At 52.3% G+C, this 24,300-nt stretch overlaps 1 protein-coding gene across 2 annotated transcripts in view; it reads right to left on the reverse strand.

Moving 5' to 3' along the window:
• ADCY1 (adenylate cyclase 1) overlaps nucleotides 1-24,300 on the reverse strand; it is a 105,042-nt gene that overhangs the window by 73,552 nt on the left and 7,190 nt on the right. For both annotated transcript variants that reach the window (XR_006335009.1, XM_043873124.1), the window contains exons 2-3: nucleotides 16,529-16,678; nucleotides 2,340-2,458 (exon numbers count right to left, since the gene is read on the reverse strand). Coding sequence is in view for 1 of the 2 variants with exons in the window: in XM_043873124.1 (XP_043729059.1) it covers nucleotides 2,340-2,458; nucleotides 16,529-16,678 (269 nt within the window). In the remaining variant the exon portion in view is untranslated. The remainder of the gene's footprint in view (nucleotides 1-2,339; nucleotides 2,459-16,528; nucleotides 16,679-24,300) is intronic.

A 24,300-nucleotide genomic window follows, 5' to 3' on the forward strand; every position in this document is an offset into this window, starting at 1 on the left:
GCTTTCAACACTCAGCCAGGTCATACTGGGCTTGGACGTAAAAGGACTGTGGAGAGCCCAATGAGATGTCCATATTTGGGCTGTAGAAAGATGTCTCTGAATCCTGATGGAGGGCAGCCAGAAGGGCTATGGTGTAGCTGGCACTACCTGTGACTGGGAGCCTCAGCTTCCTCTCCTGTCTCAGGGCTGTCCTGCCTGCAGCAAGCACACTGGCCCACAGGACACGCGCTTAGTCGCTCAGTCGTGTCCACCCCTGTGCGACCCCATGGGCTGGAGCCCACCAGGCTCCTCTGTCCATGGGGATTCTCCAGGCAGGAATACTGGAGTGGGTTGCCATGCCCTCCTCCAGGGGATCTTCCCAACCCAGGGATCAAACTCAGGTCTCCTGCGTTGCAGGCAGATTCTTTACCAGCTGAGTCATAAGAGAAGCCCAAAATACAGGAGTGGGTAGCTTATCCCTTCTCCAGCAGATCTTCCCGACCCAGGAATCAAACTGGGGTCTCCTGCGTCGCAGGTGGATTCTTTACCAGCTGAGCTATCAGGGAAGCCCACCATAGGACATGGACAGAGACTTTTCAGCAGCAAAGGGGAGTAGTAACTTGTCACATTTGTATTTACCGTTATAGGAGAGGAGAGGAAGAGAAAGGCACTCAGGTGCACGTGCCCACCTCTACCTGCAGGCCCAGAAGACGCTGATATCTGATGCTTTCCTTGCTGTATGCAGATGCTCTGCCCTGGCAAGGTGTGCCCTGGACTGTTCTGGTAGTCTGGCCTTCTCAGCAGAGCATTTGGTCACTAAATCGAGTCCTTACCCAGTAACAAAAGGTAGTGTGCAAAATGGGAAGGTCTAGGCAGGCATCAGCATCAGCCAATCCTAGACTAGCTTCAACCCTCTCACTCACTGGCCAGAGAGTCCTGCACACTCACCTCACTTTGCTGAAGCTCAAGTTCCTCATCTATAAAGTAGAGGTGACAGTGCTCATAGATACCAAGGGTGTGATGATATTAAACAGAACCAAGTGACCTTTCCTGACTGGGCTTGAACGTTGGCCTCACATATCAGGCCTTAATCCCATTTGGCTTCTTCTGTAGGAAGATAAAACTGGTCCTTATCAAGAGACACAATAGTGGGAGTGAGTGCACTCACCAGACAGCTGTTAGCCACACCAGCCCACACACAGCGGCGCTCGGACCCTGACAAGGATGGGCAGTGGGCCTTGGCTCATTTCAGATGAACAAGCACCAGCTCATGGGGACCCAGTCTGCAGCACTCGACACAGACAGAACAAGGATTTTCTTATCCTTTTGTGTCCACAGGGGCTGAGTGGGCAGGGAGGCCTGACACCAACACCCAAGAAAGCCAGCAAAGACCAGAAGGAGAGGGAGTGTATGGGTCCTTCAAACCATCATTTCCTACCTGACACTTCTGTCAAGTATTACTCCCAGACAGGAAACACTGCTATTCTAAGGACCTTTAAAGGCAATGCATGACTTAATATAATAAACTACAATTTAACAGAATCTTTAAAAACAAATTAGCAAACTTCAGAGTGTCCATGGAAAGTTGGTTCATTCCAAGGGTTCAGTCTCCTCACCTATAAAATAGGAATAACCATCTACACCTCCTGGGGCTGCCATGAGATGAACAAAGTAAAAGGAACACCTACCCCAGAGCCCAGCACTAACTAAAACAATGCTCAGTTATTAACCTGATACAGGCAAATTCCAAGCCCAATGGCCACTGTCCAAGTCTGGCTAAGGGACAGAGTTCCCATGCTCTCCAGCCAATACAGGAAACAGAAGGTGAAGAAATGAGAAATAGCAACTGTGAAATGCATCACCAAAGAAGCCTACCCACACCCCTTGTGGGAACTGCTTCCCTGCTGGGTAAGTGCTCACCTGTGCTCCTGACCCACACCTGCTCCCTCCTTCCCTCAAATTAGGGGCCTCTGCTCACCTCTGCCATCACCTCTTCCTCCTCCATCACCTCCACCTTCACCATTACCTCCCACCTCTACCACTACCTCCACCATCACTTCCACCTCCACCATCATCACACACCTCTGCCATCACCTCCTCTTCCTCCACCACCTCTACCTCCAATACTTCCCACCTACATCACCTCCACCTCCACTATCTCCCACCTTCTCCATCACTTCCCACCTCCTTGATCACACCCCCACACTTCCATCACCTCCCACCTACAACATCATTTCCACCTCCATCATCTCCCACCTCCTCCATCACTTCCCACCTCCTCGATCACCCCTCCCACACCTCCATCACCTCCCACCTCAGCTCCCCAGCCCATCACAGGGCCAAACCAGTGCCAGCTCTACCTCACGTTGTCGTGCCGCTGGATGTAAATCTTGTGGAAAATCCTCTCAGGGGGCTTCAGGAAGTCCTCCTTCATCTCCATGGCAACATTCCGAGGCAGGAGGCTCATGAGCAGCCGCTCCTGGACAGAAGAGACAGGCCTGTGTGACAAGCAGCTCCTCCCTGTGATCCCTGGACATGCCCAATCCAGTGACTGTGGCGCCAAGGAGCTGCCCTCCACGAGGGGCCCCAGAGCCTCCTCACACACGGCCGGCACGTGGTCCAGTCCCACGGACCCTGCCCAGCCCCAGAGCCTCCTCACACACGGCCGGCACGTGGTCCAGTCCCACGGACCCTGCCCAGCCCCAGGGCCTCCTCACACACGGCCGGCACGTGGTCCAGTCCCACAGACCCTGCCCAGCCCCAGGGCCTCCTCACACACGGCCGGCACGTGGTCCAGTCCCACGGACCCTGCCCAGCCCCAGGGCCTCCTCACACACGGCCGGCACGTGGTCCAGTCCCACGGACCCTGCCCAGCCCCAGGGCCTCCTCACACACGGCCGGCACGTGGTCCAGTCCCACGGACCCTGCCCAGCCCCAGGGCCGTGGTGGGCTGTGCCCAGGCCTGGACTGTCACTGCACAGGTAACTCGTTCCCAGAGCACTGGGCAAGCTTGCTGGGGCAAGCTCTCCCGTGTGCCCCAGCTCCAATGAGTGGGGGTCACAGGGAGGAGACACCGCTGCCTCCAGCCAGTCCAGCCTCACTCCCCACACCACCGCCCAACACAGCCTCAGGAGGGACCTCAAGGTGGGCTGCCCATGCCCAACGACAGACAGGAGCCCATGTTCCATAGAGATAAGTGACTTTGGACACAATGTGGCATTTTCTCCTGGTCTTGTCTTCTGATTTCTCCCAGACCTGCAGGAGTCAAAGGTTCTCCACCCCTAAGAGTATGGACCAAATGCCTGGGCTTATCCACAGGAACCATGCTGCCCCCGGGGGCTCTGTCACCCTTTCTGGACCTTGGTTTCCTCCTCCGGTCTCCACCTCTCCTCATGGTGGAGCCTTCCCTGGCCTCAATCCCACTGGCCACACCGTGTCTGAGAAACCATGTTCCAGAAACCTGGGGTGAGACCCCCGACTCCTCCCTTAGTCCCTTTCACAGCCCCTCCCCAACCACACATACTCTGCTTTGGAAAGAAAATAAATTGCAGAATTTAGATCCCACCTGCAATCAAGTAAGACGTCCTACTTACAAGGGTGAACGTGGGGCAGGGAGGGGGCAGTAGTCCCTCCCTCGCTCTCTCTCCAGTAGCACCCCCCAACCCAGCTGGGCCCACAGCCCCTGGGCCTCAGTCTGTCAATGGAGGAGGCTCGGAAGGGGCCACGTGGGTTTCTGGCATCTCCCACTTAGACCAGGTGGCCGGCTGCAGTCCCCAGGTCCTGAGGTCCTCACAGACCCCAGTCTACCCTGCAGCATAAGACCCCATCCCTGACTGGGGGCAGCTGCTCCCCTGCGTGACATCCTCTGCAGGGAGATCACAGCAGCAGCAATGACAACAGTCCCCGACCCTAAAAGCCCTCCCACCTCCAGGAAATGGCCTCAGGGGCCTAGGGTAGGGGTGTGAGGGCTTCACCCCCTTGGCTCCAGATCATAAAGTTATTTTAAGATGGGAGAATGTGTCTGATGCACAGGAAGAGTCTCCCCAGGTGACGTATCCCCACATACACTTCTGAGGATGGAGGCCAGGCCCAGCCCCGCCCAGCACCAGGTGGAGCTGAGTGTGTGCACCCAGGTGAACCAGGCCTGGTCTATGCAGGGTGGGGGGATCCACGGTGGCCCCCACATGGCTCCAGGCTGGACAGATCCCCACACTCAGGAGGAACATCGCAACAGCATAGCAGTCCATGACACTCCATGACCAGCATGGGGAGAGGACCCTCTGAGACAGAAGTGCCAGTCTACGTGAGCATGTGAGGACAGCCTTGGGGACAGAAAGTCCCAGTGCCCTGGGCGTGGGAGCTGGTGTGTGACTTGAGTGTAGACAGGACCAGATCAGCCCTTCCTTAGCAGCGGGGCCTCTGGGGACGAACCTGAGCACCACCCATGGGCAGGAGCCTCTGCAGGCGAGCCCACTGTCCCAGAGAGTACTTGGCAGGGGGCTCACTCGGGCCACCATCAAAGGACCACCTGGAAGCTTCCAGAGATTGTCACTGCCCTGAGGTTCACGGCGGGGAAACAGAAGCAACTGGATGACAAGGCAGGCCACCCCGGAAGGGCCCTGGGAACACGCAGAGCCCTCTCTGCAGCCCCAGCATCAGAGGCGTCTACAAGCCCAGGCCACCTGCCAGTCTAGGGGCTCAGGGTGCACCCCAGAGCCCCATGCAGGGGGTCTCAGGGAGGAGAGTCCTAGGGCCCGCAGGACAGCTGCCTGGCCTCCCATCCCGACTCTGCCCTCTCCAGGGCCATTAGTTAAGCTCTGTCTCAATCCCATCCTGTCTATCAGGGTGATAACCACACCAACCTCCTCAGCAGGGTGTTCTGAGAAGGTCCTCACTGACCCTCAGGGGTCCCTATCTTGTATCACACCTCCCAGCACCTCCCATGACAGCTCTTTATGGCTTCTCTTTTTTGTCTCCTGCATCTTTTTTTGCCCCCAATTATTTTTATTAGTTGGAGGCTAATTACTTTACAATATTGTAGTGGTTTTTGCCATACATTGACATGAATCAGCCATGGATTTACATGTGTTCCCCATCCTGAACCCCCCTCCCACGTCCCTCCCCATCCCTTCCCTCTGGGTCATCCCAGTGCACCAGCCCCGAGCACTTGTCTCATGCATCCAACCTGGACTGGTGATCTGTTTCACACTTGATGATATACATGTTTCGATGCTGTACCCAGCAGGTAAAGGAACATGAAAAATGTCCTGCATCTTTTAAATCTGTCACCTGCTCTTGGAAAAGCACTCGGGTGTCGCCCAAGTCAAATTAAGCTAGGGAAACTGTCCTCCCCGGCGCCCGTCTCACAGCTTCCTTCTCCGTCTCACAGCCCCAGAACTGACCGCTCTCCCTGAGTGAGCTGCCGCCTCCCCCTCGGGGGTCCTGCTGAGGACAGCCCTCCCCTCTCTCAGTCTCTCCATCCCCTCAGCTGTCCTGCACGACTTGGAGTTAGAACAAGGAAACCGAGGCAGCCACCAGGAGGGAAGGGCTGAAAAGGCAGAGGGACACTGACCAGCCTGGGACTTCAAGAGGAAATCGGGGGGCAGGTATAGAGGGTTAGGCCAGGAGCTGCTGCAGCCCAGGGGTGCACAACCAGCGCAGCATGGGGTGCTGAGACAGACGGCTGAGTTAGCCCTGCCCCAGGGTCCCTTCTCCACCACTAGCACCACAATCTAGCCACTGGTCCTCATCAGGGGACTTGAAAACCTGGAATGAAAACTATATTGTCCAGCCTCCTGTTCAACGAGATGTGGCCAAGGAGGTAGGAGCTGAAGGATCAAGTGGAAATTTCTGGAATATTCCCTAAAGACAGCTTGTTCTTCTTCCTTCCTCCTGTTGCTGGGGATACAGTCATGATGGCTGGATCTGTACTGACCATCTTGGTTCAGGAGGATGAAAGCTACACGCTAGCAATGGCAGACCATTTAACTAGATGGAGACTGCATTGTGAGGATTGCAAGGGTCAGATCTGCATCACTGGTCATAAAGTGCCAGCCCTGGAATATGTATGTAAGAGAAAAAGAGTTATCTCACTTGCATAAGCCACTGTCATATGAAGTTCCTAACAGGAGGCTATATTTCTGACCAAGGGCTCAGCATTAACTCCATCCACAAGATTAGTGATAGTGCCTGAAGCCAACACACATTAATAATCAAGACTTGAAAGTACACAACCTCGCCCACAGGGAGCAAAGCAGCCAGCCATCTGAAAAGATCAAGCGCCCATCCCTGATTAAAAACAAAAAGCAGCAAACAACTTAGCTGGCTGACATCATAAAGATAATACCTGAAATCCACATCCAATTCCAAACCCAGCCCTAAAGCCTCCGGCAGCAATAAACATTACATTAGAAGCAGACAGCTACATGATGAGTTCTAACTAGTGAAATAAGATACAAAGCCAGAAATCAAAGGGACAAATTTATAAATATGAATCATACAAAATATCCCAGCATCCTATGAAGGCTATATAAAAACCTCAATGTTTATCTTGATTATCAAAATGTGACTTAATATATTAACCTTAATGAACATTAGATATTTAAACAACAATTATGAAGACTCTGTTTCTGAAAAGATGGAAAAGCATTTTTCCCTATTCCCCCACTAAGTACACCAAAAGTCCTGGACATTACATATAAAATAGTCATCTGAAGGCTCTGAAGGCAGAGGGAAGGAGGCAGAAATCTCTGTACGAGCGATGGCCTGGAGGTGAGGGCCTGGACTTTCTTTTTGCCTTACATATCCCAGACTGGGTGCTGGAATGTGGGTGGCCCAGAAATGTCAACAGGCACAGCAGTAAGCTCCAATAAATTCGACCCTCTCTGACTAAAAGATCAGGACAGGGGTAGCCTCATGAGATGGAAACTGCTATACAATAATGGTCCCACTCCAGGCAAACCATTCCAAAAAACCAGTAAAGCTCCATCCTCGCCAGGCTGGGGAGTCAGAGAAGCCAGGCAGAGAACTCTGCCTTCACTCTCCACCAGCAGGTAACACCCAGTGCACCCCACCAACCCCGCTCCACTGCATCAGCAGAGACCAAGGGCTTTCCTGCTCCTCCCTCCAAGTCAGAAGCCAGAACTCTCCTGCACCACAGTAAGGAGGCACCCCCACCACCATAAGGCCCAACAGAGGCTCCGTGTGGAACCTCGACTTGGACCTCAACAAGGAAGTATTGAGGTTGTGGTCTCCCCTTTCCCCTACCAAGTGAAGTCATAGAGAGATAGCCAAAAGAAAAGGTTCAAACAAGACACAGAGTCTCACACACAATACCCCAGTTGTCCAGGTTCCAGTCAGAAATCACTCATCATACAAAGAACCAAAATAACCTCAACAAATGAACAAAGGTTATCAACAGACTCCAACACCAAAACAATAATCAGAATAACTAGCAAGATGTTAAAGCCATTATCCTAAGAATGATTCAATGAACAACTACAAATATGCTTGCAAAAGTGAAAAAACAGAAACTCTCAGCAAAGAAATAAAAGATACAAAAAAGAATCAAATGGAAATTTTAAAACTAAAAAAAAAAAAACTGAAATAAGAGGCTCAACAGATGGAAACATCAGAATGGAGGGGACCAAGGAAAGTTTAGTGAACTTGAAGACAAAACAGTAGAATTTGACCAAACTGAAAAACAGAGAAAATAGACTAGAAAAATAACAGAAGAGTAGAAACAACCCAGACATCCATCAATAGATGAATGGATAAACAGTGTAGTCCAATGGAAGCAACCTAGATGCCCATCAGCAGACGAATGGATAAGGAAGCTGTGGTACATATACACTATGGAATGTTACTCAGCCATTAAAAAGAATTCATTTGAATCAGTTCTAATGAGATGGATGAAACTGGAGCCCATTATACAGAGTGAAGTAAGCCAGAAAGATAAAGACCATTACAGTATACTAACACATATATATGGAATTTAGAAAGATGGTAACGATAACCCTATATGCAAAACAGAAAAAGAGACACAGATGTACAGAACAGACTTTTGGACTCTGCGGGAGAAGGCGAGGGTGGGATGTGAGAGAACAGCATTGAAACATGTATGTTATCTATGGTGAAACAGATCACCAGCTCAGGTTGGATGCATGAGACAAGTGCTCGGGCCTGGTGCACTGGGAAGACCCAGGGGGAGAGGGTAGAGAGGGAGGTGGGAGGGGGGATCAGGACGGGGAATACATGTAAATGCATGGCTGATTCATGTCAATGTATGACAAAAACCACTACAATATTGTAAACTAATTAGCCTCCAACTAATAAAAATAAATGGAAAAAAAAAACAGTGTGGTCCATCCACACAGTAGAATCCTATTCAGCCATAATAAGGAATGAAGCACTGACCAATGGTACAACATAGATACACCTTGAGAACAATATGCAAAGTGAAAGAAGCAGACACAAAAGGCCACATACTGTATGATTCCACTTAAAAGAAACTTCCTGAGCAGGCAAACCCATAGAGACAGAACACAGATTAACAGTGTCTAGAATAAGGAGGTACCACTAATGGGTACAGCTTTCTTTTTGGGGTGATTGAAAATTTTCAAAAAATAGATTATTATAATGGCTACACACTCAAAATATCAGAAGTCATTTAGTTGTTTTGAACTTTAAATTGAACTTAATAGTATGTAAATAGATCAATAGGTTTTTTTTTTAATTAAAAATAAATAACAACTATGGTGGTTTCTAAAGGTGCTGTGAATGAGCCAGATCTGTTTAAAAATCACTTATATCACTTATCACTTACCACCCTATATCACTTAAAAAGAAATATTCTCTCTCTTGATAAATTTCGTCACACAATGGGAAACCAAAATTGTCAACATTTTATTTACCTTGTTAGAATGACAAACTGAGCATACACTTTGTAAACAATTGCATGCAACTTTGGAATTGTGACCTAATAATGGCATTTGAGGCATGTCAGGGACTTTGGAGTGGTGGCCTCTGCAGTCAGGGCAAGGACACTGATCTCGGGCTTCTTGGCCGGGTTGCAGGGAGCAGTAGGGGGGAGGCCCCAGGGAGCTAAGGGGTGACCTTCAGAGGCCTCTCACTCCCTTCCCTATGCTCCCCAGCTCTGACAGGCTCAGACCTCAGGGTTAGACCCCAGGGGAACTGTGATCACCTGAGGCCCCCAAGTGGTCTCAGTGGAGCAGGTTGTCCAACTCTGCCGCAACTCCCCCCAAGCTGAAGGAAGACAGAGCTGCAGCTTACCAACCTGCCTGCCCTGACTGGAATACCTGTGTGCCCCACCACCCCACCCTCATTTGCTGAGTGAAAGCCACCTACTGCTCCCCGTCTCCCAGCCTCCTCTACCTGGCAAACTCCTACATAACCTTCAAAGGCCCAACAAAATATTTCCATATTTCTTCCAATGCACATCACCCCCCCCCAACCATGTAGCATGCTCCTCAGACCCCCCATCCTCCAGTTGGGCCTCCCCATAGGAGCCAACTGCTGCTGTGCCCCATGCAGTCCCACATTTGGCTGAGACCAGGTTCCCTCCATTCCAGGGTCTCTGGAGCCATAAGCCAAGCATTCAGATGTGCCGGGTCAAGGATGACCACCCTCCGCAGGAATTCCAGCTGGGCCTCTCCCAACCCACTTGGCACCAAGAGGCAAAGGGCCTCAGGGCAGATACCACTCATGAATGCAGGACTAGGGGGCAGAAGCTGCTCCCCTGTGAGTCTGTCTGACCTGCATTTCTGAGAGTCTGGAATTCTGGCTCCATCCTCCAAAATCATGAGCAAGGTTACCCTGCACTGTCACAAGGAGTTTCTGTCCTATGGATGACCAGCTTGGAACAACGTTTTCCTCAGAAGTTTCTGTGACTCAGCTGTAGAACCACTGGGGTCTGGTGATGACTCTGGGGCAAGCTTTTCATTACTGAGTCAATCGTTTTAATGATCATAGGATGTTTCAGGCTTTCTTTTTCTTCTAGAATCAATTTTAGTAACTTAACACCTTTCTGGGAATTTATCCATTTTGCCTAAGTTTTCAAATATCCTGGCAAAAAAAAAAACAAAAAACTAAAAACCTCTAAGTACTTCCCTCTTATCTATTTTTAACCCAGCTTTATCTCTGTGGTGGGTACATTCCCGTCCCTAATCATCTTGTGCCTGCTCTTTCTTCTTGGTCAGTCTCTCCAAGGCTTTTCTGTTTCAAAGAACCAACTTTTGTCTGAAACTGAAAGAGACCTATTAAAAAGACCCTTTCACAGCCCTTTGGAATATTTTAACCCAAAACCTCTGTGTGAGCCTTTTCAGTGGCTGAGGAGACGTGGGCTATAAAGGGAGAAAGTGGGCCATGGCTGGTTTGGGGGGATTCTGGGCTGTGGCCTCTGCTGTCCTCACTGTATCACCAGCTACTTTGTCACCCGCCTTATCATCCTTCCCACATCATTTAAATTCTTCACCCCAGCCCTAGTTCTCAGGTTTATAAAACAGAACGAAGTTCTTACATGCTGCACTATGGACACAGAGGCCTAAAATTAAAGATCTAAGAACCTAGAGGAAAGAACCCTTTCAGATCAAGCTCATTCATCTGTTTTGCCAAGACCCTGGGGGACAGGACAGAGTTGGGCTGCTCTGTGTAGGGGCTACGGTCTGTTCTGATTGACTGTGGGGGGCGCGGGGGGTTACTTCAGCATATACAAGTCTCTCTTATAGGAGTCAGCCTCGGGGACACTGACAACTCAGGTAGCTATTTCAAAGTATAGCTGGGAAACTTCCAGAACCAGAGTGTGACCCATGAAGCAGACGGGCCCCCTGCCCATCCTCTCCAGCCCCTCTGCTCCTGCGGGCTGCACTGAGGAGGACAGACCACTTCAAACATTCCCACTGTTGACAAGGTCAGAGGAGGCCTTGCTCTGGGAGACATGTCTGGGGAGACCATGCCTGCCCACATGTGCAGGGAGAAGGGCAGGAGATAAATACAAACTCAGATTTTGTAGACAAAGCAGGTGGATTTTCTTTTAAAACAGCAACTGCAGGGCTAATTAGCTCTAAACAATGTAGGAGGGGAGGGGATGTTCCTGATTACTGGAGCAATTATCACCTTCTTCTCAGGGTTGCCTTAAAAATCCATGATTACAGGCATGGAATGCCCACGGCTGAGAGGGGGTGAGTGGTGAGAACTCACAGTGGCATCCTTTCCTACGACAGTCAGAGGCTCTCCCCAAGGTTTGTGATGAAGCGCACCCTGAAACCTGCACAACTAAATCACTTTGCTATACACCTGAAACTATTAATAACACAGTATTATAAACCACAACCGACTCCAGTACTCTTGCCTGGAAAATTCCATGGATGGAGGAGCCTGGTAGGCTACAGTCCACGGGGTCGTAAAGAGTCGGACACGACTGAGCGACTTCCCTTTCTTTCTTTCTATAGTTCCTTTTGGAGAAGGAACTGGCAACCCACTCCAGCGTTCTTGCCTGGAGAATCCCATGGACGGAGGGACCTGGTGGGCTACAGTCTATGGAGTTGCAAAGAGTCAGACACCGCTAAGCAACTAACACACACACACACACGCATTGTAAACCAACTGTGTGCGCTTAAGTCACTAAGTCGTATCTGACTCTTTGTGACCCTATGGACTGTAGCCTGCCAGCTTCCTGTGTCCACAGAATTCGCCAGGCAAGAATACTACAGTGGGTTGCCATTTCCTTCTCCAGCGGATCTTCCTGGACCAGGGATCGAACCCATGTCTCCTGAATTAGCAGGCAATTCTTTATCACTAAGCCACCAGGGAAGCCCCTATAAACTAACTATACTTCAATAAAAAATAAGTAACCGATCAACATGGGCAAGAACAATGTTGGCAGCAGATTTGTGCAGAGTAGGCACGTCCCAGGGAGAACACATCTCCTGCGGCTCAGGAGAAACATCTGCTTCAAGCCACGAAGCACAACCTTCTCCTGCCTGCCTCTCAAAGCCTCCAAACTCGATACCTCCAGGAGGATACTCACCCTGGAAGAGAGGAAAGAACAACCCACCAACTTCTAGAGTATCTGCCCTCCACCTGCCTCCAAGTCCTGCCTCCACACCGACCCCCCAAACCTGCATCTGACCAACTGTCTGACCTGCTCGAACACATCAGAGGCCCCACATCACAGGCACATGGTCACATGCTCATGCACGTCCTTCCACAGAGTGCAAAGCCCAGCCTCCCTCTCCAGCTCGGCCTCTGCGCTCAAGCTCCTCCCCGACTCGGCCTCGTTCAAGGACCCCACTCCCACCCCTCCAGCCCCAGCACAGTGTCACCCCACCTCCTGCAGAGGCTGATAAGGGCATACCTGCCATCACACAGGGGTCTCTCTGCAGCCAGATACCCCAGTGCCCCCTCCAGAACTGGGGTGCACCCCCAGCATCGCCTCCACAAAACTGGGCTGCACCCACCAACATCACCCTGGCTGCCGCCTGATGGGGTTAGGGCCTGGAGAAGACTCTAGAAGCAGCTATGGAACTGGACTGCTCTGCGACTTGAGCTGAGACATGAAAACACAAACAGATGACAAACCTATATGGCCGGGGCACCCCTCACCTGCAACTCAGGAGGCTGTGCTTTCCACACTGACACAGAAGCATGAGTTGGGCAGAGGTAGCTAGCCACCTGCAGGCTCCCCTGGCCCAGCCAGGCTGTCCCCGGGCAGGCTGTGATGCATCGAGTGCCTACGGGTGCTTGAGAGCCCCGGAGGGGTGCTAGAGCCCCATGTGAGCTCGAGGGTTTCCCTTCTGCCACCCAAAGAGACAAGGCTCCCTGAGCTAAAAACAGTCAGGCAAACCAGAGGCAGGGAGCAACCTGAGTGCCGGGTACAAGGCCGCTCAGGGAGACAGCTGTCCTGTGATACCACCCGCCGGTTCCAATCGGAAACACAGAACAAGTCAGGATGCTGCCTCGCCCCCTCGCAAGATCAGCCAGGGGAACTCATGGGGATGACCCATCCTCACTCACCTCCACATTCCACGCGCTCAGCTCTGCAGCAATAGATGAAACCACCAAGGAAGATGACTGATAGATTGGAAAACATGAAAGATTGAGTTTTTACACAAAGAAAAGCAGAGCTAGAGGAACAGGCTTGGGCAACACGGGGACCCCTTCAGATGAAGCACCAGCCTTTCTCTAGTGAGAGGCTCGTTCAAACTCACAGGAAAGTCAGAGCATGAACGGGCAAAGGATTAGAGCACGCACTCCACAGAAATACAAATGGTAAGCATGCACGGAGAAGTGGCCACGGCATTAGTAACCAGCATCTGAATAAACGGGAGGAACCGAGTTCTGACAGGAAGCGGGGAGAAGGGGGAGGGAGGGAAACAGTGGGTCACAAGCGACAGTGGGAATACACACCAGAACCCCGAACGCTGGGCCCACCCCAGCTTTCCCACCCATGGGACTGGGCAGGCCTGAGAATCTGTATTTCTGACAGGCTCCCTGTGAGGCTGGCTCTGTTGGCTCCAAGACCCCACTCGACCACTGCTCCCCAGAGCCCAGTGTAACTAATTATTACTTATAAAGATAAAAGGAAGCACAACATGTTTTGGGAAATGCCCAGGACCCAGGGAGAGAAATAACATCCTATTTGCACTACTGAGGATGTAACCAAAGCTATTTCAAATCTATATGAATAAAGATACTTATGAAAAAGAAACATTTTTTAAAAACAGTATCTAAATGTCAGATGCCAGACGTGCATGCAGGAAGCAGCAGCTGTTTTCCTTTACCTTTAGAGCACCGGGTGGATACACCTATGAGAAATAAGTCAAAATGCAGAAATAAAATCCTATATACAGCACAATGACAATGATGTGGGGAGAGAATGTGCATAAGGACAAAAACTTGAAGATACGGAGCATTCAGCTGGGTTGATGGATTGGGTGACATTTACCATTTTGTAGATTGCCTGCTTAAGAACATCAGGCCTGCTATCAGAACTCAGACATGTCTCTGAGCATCCATGAGTCTGGGTTTCCTCAGCTGTGGGGCTGAGAAAATAAACTCTTGCTCTCGGAGCTGCAGAGAAGCAACACATGAACAGCAGCAGAGGCTGGGATGCAACTGCTCCATGAGATGAGAGCAGGAAAGCTTGCTCAGCCACTGTGTTCCCAGGGTGGGAATATGGGCACAGGGGGAGAAACACATGTGCAGAGCCCGCACGTGCGGCCAGCATCCTCACCACTGACAGGCAGGACCCACCTGAGGGACAGAGGGAGCATCAAGCATTTGAACATGTTTTAAGGGTGGAAGCTAGGTAGTCTATAGGAAAAGTGGCAGGAGTAAGAAAAGAAATGAAAGACAAAATCAGAGAAAGTAAGTCCAGAGAAAACCATAATTCTAAAAAATACATGCACCCCAACATTCACTGCAACACTGTTCCCAACAGCCGAGACATGGAAGCAACCTAAGTGTCCACAGACAAATGAATGGCTAAAGAGGATGTGCTATGCTCTTATACAATGGAGTATTACTCAGCAACACAAAAGAACGAAATAATACCATATGTAGCAACATGGATGGACCTAGAGATTATCATACTAAGCAAAGTAAGTCAGACAGAGAAAGGCAAATATCAAATGACATAGCTTATACATGGAATCTTTAAAAAAAAAATGATACAAATGAACTTAAAAACAGACTCACAGACATAGAAAACAAGCTTATGGTCACCAAAGCGGAAAGGGGGGATGCATAAATTAGGAGTCTGGGATTAACATAAACACACTACTATATATAAAATAGATAACCAACAAGGACCTACTATATAGCACAGGGAACTCTATTCTGTAATAATCTCTAAGTGAAAAGAATTTTTTGGAAAAAAAAATGTATAACTGAATCACTCTGCTATATACCTGAAACTAACAGAACATTATAAATCAATTGCACTGCAATAAAGACAAATAATTTTTTTTAATTAGAAAATGTGGGAAAGGAAAACATTTGAAAGGAGATGGAGAAGAGGGAAAACAGAGGGAATGCAAAGGAAGATTCAGATTCATCCACACAAGAATGGCCCCCACATCAATCTTGCCAGCACTTCAGCCGATGTATTTAAGGGGAGAGAACTCTGAAGACTCACTTTGGGGATCTCTTGGACGTGATGAAGATAAGGACACCAAGTTCAAGGCCCTCTAAGCAACAAAGACTCCACATTGGTGCTAATGATGCTGGTCTGGAAAAATGTTCAGGACACAGCCCCAGAAGATACATTCCTTATACCTGAGCATGCACAAGTATACACATGTGTGTGCACACATATACACACATCCACATGCGCACATCCACACAAATGCACACATATCCACAACCATACACACATGGACATGTGTACCCAGACACACAGGCATGCACACAAGATCCACATGAATGCAAATCCACATACGTGGATATACCCACACACTAACATGAGCACATATACACATGTATACATTTTCACACATGCCCCACATACTCAATACACACGTGTACAGAAATACAAATCCACACATACATGTGCACACAAAACACACATGTGCGCACCTGCACATCACACATGTGCACATTTCCTCACAGACAAGCAGTTCCCACACCCATACACCACTCACAGACAAAGCCACCCACAGATGTACGCATGATCTAAATATACATAAGCCACCTACTTCTAAATGATATCCAACTTTTACTGTAAATACTAGGCATCATTACAATACCTATAAATGGAAATGTGTACATTTTTAAATATACAGTCAGTACTTCATGCCTTATATTTACCATAATAGCATCTCATTTATAAACCCATCCCATCCATCCCACCCCAGGAAAACAAGCCTCTGCACCTCCATAAAGCCCAGGAGTCTGGGGGCTCCTAGCTGAAGGCCTCGCCCAGAGCGCTCAGAGTGGCCCGGTGGTCCCAGGACAGCAGCAGAGGAAACATCACTGCAGGAGTGAGCCCGGGACACACAGCTGACAGTGGCTGGGGCGGTGGGAACCCAGCCCAGCTCCCTCCAAGCCTTTAGGTCACAGGGTACAGTGCTGCTGCCCCCAGGGCTGGCAGGAGCCAGGCAGGGTGCTCTGCGGCCTCAGCCACACTCAGCTGTGGGACTGCCGTGGTGACCACCACTTCCTAACAACTCAGCCCGTCCAGAGACACAAAGCCCGGCTCTCCTCTGCCTCCACTTAAGGCCTGCAAAGGCCCCCGGGCATCTCCTCCACACTCCGGTACCACATATCACCAGCAGGCAAACTGAGGCCACAGGTGGCAGTCCTTCTGTCTTCCCTCCCACAGTGCCCCCGACAACTGTCCTCTCTTCCCCGCCAGGCCGAGGGAGCGGGCCCACAGAGGCGCAGGGGCCAGTGGGGGCCTGAGACCCCTATCTGACTCTCAGGTGAGTCAGGCTGGCCCCACTCCCAAAGCCCTCGGTGTAGAAGACTGTGAGGCTCCATCCCCCGACCCCGGGCCCCCCACGCCCCTCTAGGTGAGACCCTGGGCACTGACCTGCTTCTCATTCTCGTCCTCCAGCCTCAGCCGGTCCTCAATGCAGTTCCGGGCCTGCAGGAAGGCCTTCCTCTGGGCGCGCTCAGCCAGGATCCTCACGAAGACCCCATACATGTTCACACCAAGGAAGAGCAGAGCATTGGCACCCAGCTGGAGGGAAGAGAACAACGCAGAGGGCTGCACCAGGGGCCTGGCTCTGCAGAGGCTCCTCCACGTCCTCCAACCACCAGCCCACGAAATGACCATGCCAGTTAGACCCACGTGCCAAGCCAGCCTCATGTGGCCACAAGCCAGGCCTCATCCTGCACCCTTTGAGGGGTCATCTGTGCTATAGGCTTGTCATGTAATGGAATAGTGGGCAAGGATGCAAGGTGTGTCCCCCAAAATTCACATGGAAGTCCTGACCCCCAATCCCCCAGGAGGGGCTATACTTGGAGACAGGGTCTTTCAAGAGGTAATCAAGAGAAAGTGAGGCCGTCAGGGCGGCCCTAATCCAACATGAGGGGCCTCCCTGGTGGCTCAGTGCTAAAGAATCCACCTTCAATGCAGGAGACATGCGTTCGATCCCTGGGTCAGGAAGATCCCCTGGAGAAGGGAATGGCAACCCACTCCAGTATTCTTGTCTGAGAATCCCATGGGCAGAGGAGCCTGGTGGGCTACAGTACACAGGGTCACAAAACAGTCGGACACAACTTAGTGACTAAACAACATCAACAACAATCCAACATGACTGGTGTCCCTATAAGAGGAGATGGGGACACAGACACACACGGAGGGACGGCCTTGTGAGGACACAGGGAGAAGGTGGCCATCGACAAGCCGAGGAGAGGCCTCGGGAAAGACCAGTCTCCAGAGCTCTGAGAAGTAACATTTGTGGTCTAAGCCACCCAGCCTAGGCACTTCATTACAACAGCCCAAGGAAACACTACACCTAGAAGCTTTGAAGGTGAAGACAGAGTGGTTATTCCCATAAAGGCAACATGGAAAGCTCTGCAGAAAAAGAGTGAAGGCGAGTTGATTAAAAACAAAAAAGGAAGAATGGCATTTGGGTACAAAGTGAACTCTTGTATGTATGAAGATGAAGAAAATGCAGTGTCCAGAGCCTCTGATGGCTCCAGTTCTCACTCCACGTCAACAGACAAGAAGGCAGAAAGGGACCCGGCCAGGAAGGACCCCTTCAGGACAGCTTCTGCCCGGGCTGGGAGTTAAGGCAGGAAGTCTGAGGACCACAGTGTCTGACCGCTTCCTGCTTTCACCTGCCTAAATGCAAGTCCAGTCCAGACTACTCAGGACTGAGCTCGGGGGACTTCACAGGAACCCACGACACATGAAGGTCACATCACACGGAGTGGCAGGGCTGGGGAGGGATCAAATCCTATGTCCCCTGCTCAGGCTCCTCAGCTGACCTGTACCTACCCCTCGTGGCCACAGGGCTCAGGGCCAGACAGAGGTGCCCTCCACTGACCAGCAGGACCCCAGCACATCCCCCTGGAGCCCCCAGGCCACTGAGACAGAAAGGACCCCCACCCACCTCCCTGTGAGGCTGCGGTGTTTATAAAACCGCTGCACCCACCCACCCCCATCACAGTCACTGTAAAAATGGATGATTTTATGTTTGATTAAACTCCAGCATTTCCTGCAGGTTCTGACTGTCACTGCTCCTCATGGATTAACCCAAAATACTCCCCACCCAGGACTGATGTCACACACAACTACACAGGACAAACAAACACAGTGGCAGATGGGACAGCAGTCCACGATCAGAGGACACCTTCCAGAGTCCAGGCAGTGATGGGCAAGGTGGCCCAAACAGGGAGAGTTGAGGGACAAGGACAGGGAGACCAGGGAGGTCGCAGTTGGCAGTAACATCCATCTAGAGACCTGGAAACTGTTCACAGGAGGACACGGAGACAGGCCAAGCAACTGGAATCCACAGGACCCCAGCACCCAATGGTCATCTCCCTAAACCTCCAGCAGGGGAGTGAGCTCCCAGCAAACTCAACAGGGACAACTCGTCCACTTACACTTGGCAGAGGATGGACACACGCTTACCTAACACAGACTGTGTACACAACACTCTCCTGCAAATCACCTCTTGGATCCTACCTCTGCCCCCCAGAGACAGGGACGGCCACCCTGAGAGGGGTCTAGGAGAACAGCCAAACGTCCAATAAAAATGGTGCCGCCATTACCTGGAACATTGCATTGTGACCTGACCATCTCCATGTGACCCTGGACAGCTCTATATGACCTGACCAATTCCATGTGACCCTGATCATCTCCCTGTGACCCTGATTATCTCCACACGATCTCATCATCTCCACGTGACCCTGAGTATTTCCATGTGACCTGACCATCTCCAAGTCAGGTCCTGACACCTCCATGACCTCATCATCTCCCTGTGACCCTGCATGTGACCCTGATCGCCCTCACTGTGACCCTGAACACCTCCAAATCTGAGTGCCCCCCTAGCTGGAGCATCCATGCTTTAACCAGATGCAAGACTGGAACACAAATGCTTCTCTGAGGCCAGTGCCAGTCAGTCTCAGGCCCGGGGGCCAGCACTGGTGCTCCCAGGGCAGCTGCACTGGGCCCCGGTACCAGACAGTATTTTCTGTGTCTAAAGGACCATCTGCTGTGTTCTGGGATCAGTTCATGCCAGTCTGTTGATGAAGGCACTTTTCTGGTGGCACCAGGAAGACCAGCGTATATGAAACAATACGTTGCACATTGGTAGAATCAATACTTGGTCTTCCCAGGTGGCACTAGTGGTAAAGAATCCGCCTGCCAATGCAGGAGACATAAGAGACATGGGTTCGATCCCTGGGTCCGGAAGATCCCCTGAAGGGGACATCCTCACAGTTGTGCATGGCACAAGTGCATGGCAACCCACTCCACTATTCTTGCCTGGAGAATCCAATGGACAGAGAAGCCTGGTGGGCTACAGTCCATAGGGTCACAAAGAGTCAGACACGACTAAAGTGACTTAGCAGACAGGCAGGCAGAATCAATATTTAAACACATACTAAGTGTGTTTAAAACACCCACAGGTACAGTGCTGGACAGGTTTCTAAAAATTTAAACAACAGTGAGTCTTTGCACAAAACACTCATCTCCCAGTAGACCCTTAATCATTTATGGCTTCTGCACGCTGTCCTAGCCTCGATTTAAGGTTCTGAACATGGAGACGAGATAACACACAGGACGCCTCTTCTGAGATGCTGTCCAGCCCAGCACCCCTGCAGTGAAGCCCTCAGCTGTCACCGTCAGGTGGAGGACAAAGTCCACCTGAGGGGCCAGGCACCCAAGGTCAGCTGAGCACAAGGTGCACGAAGCCACAGGTCACACTTGAGCCTGGAAGACAGGGCTTTTCAGGTGGCCTGTGGCAGAAACGGGAAAGTGGAGGGCCCCAGTGAGGTCTGGGTGGAGAGGTGAGGGCCAGCGGGCAGAAGGGCTGGCAGAGGCTGGGCAGTTTGGTCAAGGGAAAAATCAGTAGCAGAGAGGGGGTGAGCTGGATCACCTTGCCACCCCCTCTACACCCGTCTTCCTCACACCTTCCCTTTACTCTGGCCACAGTGATCCCCAGGGACACCGAGGCCCAGCTGGATGCATACCTGGCTGCCCTGTCAACACCATCTGAGCCACTCACACGAAGAAAAGCCCCATGGCCTGCCCCACAGCTGGAGTCTAGCAGGCAGAGTGGAGCAGAGATAGGGGGTCTCCCCTGCCCTATGCTCTGCATTCGCATTCACAAACCTGTCGATCCTCCCCCAGGAAATCAAAGGAGGAGGCCGTCCACATGACGCTAAAGCCCCCAGCACATCTGGCTCCCTGCCCCCACTCAACTCCCACACACTCCACGATCAGGAACCAAGGTGACAGGCACAGCAGTGACAAGAGGCCCAGGTCCTGCCCCACAAGACACAGAGAAGTTTCAAGACTGGCTACCTAATCAGTGACCAGGGAGGAGGGTGACAAGGCAGAGAAAAGCCCAGGGGTAAAAAAATAAAAATAAAAAAGAAAAGCCCAGGGGTAAAAAAATAAAAATAAAAAAGAAAAGCCCAGGGGTCACGCCTGACAGGCGTGGCCTGGACAGGGCGCTGGTTCACACTGGCAGCAGTAGAAGTGGTGATTGGGGAGACAGGCTGAGGGTTATGAGCTTGAGGAAGGGTCCTTGCTGGGATGGAGGCTGAGTACCACACAGCCCGGAACACCCTTCCTGAGACTGAGAGGTCCTTGCCACCCCCACCAGCATCCTCACTCCACAGACACAGGGGCCCTGAGGAAGGGCAGGGCCCCCAGCTGCAGAGGGCAGGGCACACCCAGCAGCCCCACCACCTGGCCTCCCTGTAACCACCCTCACTCCTGCCTCAGGGCACCTCCCTCATATACCTGGCCTCAGCATCCAGGCCCCCCAGGACCCCCTGCAGCCCATGTGGCCCTGGATGCCTAAGCCCTGCCAGGAACCCCATCTGCACCTTTCTTGCCCCTGGAAGGCTTGCCCTTAGAGCTCTCTTCTTCTCCAGCTGAAACTCCATGGCCCAGCAGGACACTGTCCTGCCCCTCAAACTCTGGAAATGCAGGACTGGTCAAATCCAGCTCCACAGACACTGCTAGAGGAAACGCCAGGGCCCGTCTGCCTGGCCATCTTCTAGGAGTGAGTGCACAACTCCACACCAGCAGCCCAGAGTGCTTCTCCATCCCAATCCTCACCTGTCCCTCCTCCCCCGGGGCCCTCTCTCTGCCCAGCCCAGCCACTCCCACTGCCCATGCCCCCAGGGTCCCCTCTACCTTCCAGCTGGGACCTACTGCTCTCAAACTCATGACTATTTCTTTCTTCTGAAAATGAGACTTCTCTTTCTCTCCTGGGCCTGCCCAGTTTTCTCCCCTTTCAGCAAAACTCTTGGAAAGGCCCCGCGGAGTGCCAGCCTTCATCCCTTCTGCAGCTGTCCTGGGTGGTCTGTGACCAGGTCAGGACCACCTTCACATCCTGAACCCAGGCTCAGGTCCCAATGTCCAGCCCACCCTGCTCAGGCCGTGACCTCCCCTCCATGGGCGCCCTGCCCAGCATCCTCTGGTCCAAGCCTCACATCTGGACCCCTCTCTACCCCAAACTCCACCCCTTGTGGCATCTCAGCCACACTCCACTTGGGAGCCCATCCCTGTGCCAAAGACCCCCAAATCGACACCTTCAGCTTGGCCCAGCCAGCCGTCCCCCTCCCCTGTCCATGCATGTCTCCTGCTGGGTCAAGCCTGCATGGGACAGGCCCTGGCAGGACCCCTGGTGGCAGCCAGCACTCACCCAGCAGCCTCTCCCACCTCAGTTGATCCAGGCCCCTGGAAACCTCTCAGGCCACAGCCCTTTTCCACCACCAGCAAATCCTACCAGCTCTGTCTCCAACACAGTGGGCCCTGACCGCCCTTCCTGCCATCCGCTGCTTGGTTGCCAAGCTGCCTCCTAACCCAAGCCTGTGCCCCTCCTGGCCCTCGAGGCTCCTGGACGGTCCTCTGCTCTAAACCCCTAGTCCTGAGTCTCCCTGGGCCCAAAGCTCTCTGTGGCTCATGCCCTACAGCCTGTCCTCTTCGTGTGCCCCGGCCTGGCCTGCTCTGCTTTGGGCCTCTGTCCTGCATCCCTGGGCAGGAAGCCCCTTCCCACACAATGCCTGGTGCACTCTGACCTGCAGGGGCTCCACTCAAATGGCACCTTCTCAAAACCACTTACCTGACCCCTGGCTAAAAGTGCACACACTTCCACCTTGGCTTCTGGTTTCTCCTGCTGGCCCTTTCTATTTCTTTCCTTCTGCTGCTTTCAGCAGTTACTATCTTCCAGTACATTATATCATTAACTCATTTGTCACCCCCCCCCACCTGCTGCTGCCTCTCAAGGGGCCTCAGTCTGTCAGGTCCGCGACGGATCCGGGAACCTCTCATAATACAGCAGGTGCCCTGGTGTTGGTTGAATGAGTAACGGAGGGCACGTGGGTGGGGAGGCGGCCTGGCCCTGGCACACCCCTGGAAAGGGGCGGAGGGAGGTGCAGGGAGACACCTGCACTGCCACATGCACAGCCCGACCTCTCTCCAGGTTGTCTCAGACAAGGCCTGATAAGACTGCAGCCCAGCTCTCGCATCTGTCATCAGTCGGGCAGTGGGGCGGGATCCAGCTTTTCCACGACGGACAGAGGCACATAAGAGGCAAGGCATCAGTATGTCCCAGTGTCTGGAGTGACAGGGCTTCTGGGGCATGCTGAGCTGGCGGAGCCGGGCATGGCAGGGCGGGGTGGGAGGGGAGGGACACAGTGCAGACGTGTGCACACATGGACTGGGTCACACACCGACTCTAGCCCCAAAGAGGCTCTCACCTCACTGCTTATTTCTGACCCTTGAACAAACTGGACTTCAGGAATGGATCCCACTGCACAGGGTCCTCCAGGGACATGGAACCACTTGTGATTCCTGCAGATAAAACCTGCTTCACAATAAAGTAGCAGAGATATTTCCAGATCCTTCGACTACACCAGTGACTCCCCAAATGTTCTCACTGAGCTTTTCATCCATAGAGCAGGGCAAGTGTGTATGGAAAAGCAGCCATCTTGCAAAACAAGTTCAAAGAGCACACATTTCAGATCCCTTTGGCCACGGATGATTCAGAAGGCAACACACTCCTTTAACATGAGAGCATTTCTCACATAAGGAAACTAGGCAAAGGCACCAAGAAAAACATATTCTTTCAGAGAAGGTCATCACTCAGCACATCACTCCAGCATGAGGCTCTCAGTGGGCACCCTCCATCCTGACCACCAGTGCTCATAACCCAGTTCTCCCAGCAGCAGTGGACAAAGTCCCAGAGCAGACACCTCGCTCAGATGCTCAGATGCGGCATGAAGCTGCCAGTGCAGATGAGGGAGGCACCCAGGGTGCAGTCTCCCAGGAGCTCGTCGGGCAGCTGCCGAGAAGGGCAGTAGGGGGACGGTGCGTGGGATGACAGGTCACACAGGAGGGCTGACCATGGGGCCAGGGTCCCAGGCCCAGCCCAGGTTTCAGCACCCAGGCCCTTCTGTAGCTGGCCATTCTCCTTGTCCAGAGTGTGGCATCTGACGTCCAGCCTGGGCACGTGGTGCCTTGGGCCCCAGACAAGCTGCTGCGTGAGCAACAAGGCCCATCCATCCCCTGGAGGAGGCTGTGTTCCCGGAAGCCAGGGTCTACTTCAGCACAGGGAAAGCTGAGCTCTGGTAGAGCTACTCTGTCCTTCAGAGTCAAAACACATAGCCGCTCTCAGATTGGGAATGTGGCCCTGGGGAGGACTTCCTCTCTGACAGCGTGGACGGCAAGAGGGAGCACCCAGCTGTCCGGAGCTCCTGAGGCATTATAGGTGGGAGTCCCATCCCCAGGGTCACTAATCAGGCATCCTATTCCCTTGCACCCAGGTTACTCACCGGGGCAGGCGACCTGGACCCCTCACCTGGACATCTCACCTGGGCACTCCTCACCTGGGCACCCCCTCACCTGGGCACCCCTCAGGCGCATAGCAGGACACCCTGGTTCTGGGCCTGCGGCAGCCCCACAGCCCACAGGATCACTATGGACCATGACCCCTGGCCTGCCCCCTCTTAGCTGCCCTGCCCATTTCAGCAAGTGCCCCTGACTCCAGACCTACACACACAATGGCCCTGCTCTCCATCCCTGTGGCAAACTGTGGGCCCTCAGACCACACACCCTACACCAAGCCTGGCACAAGGCGGGTGCTTGATTCTGGAAGAACAGTGGGTGGCCTC

This window comes from Cervus elaphus, chromosome 18, assembly GCF_910594005.1.
Source record: "Cervus elaphus chromosome 18, mCerEla1.1, whole genome shotgun sequence".
Classification (NCBI taxonomy): Eukaryota; Metazoa; Chordata; class Mammalia; order Artiodactyla; family Cervidae; genus Cervus; species Cervus elaphus.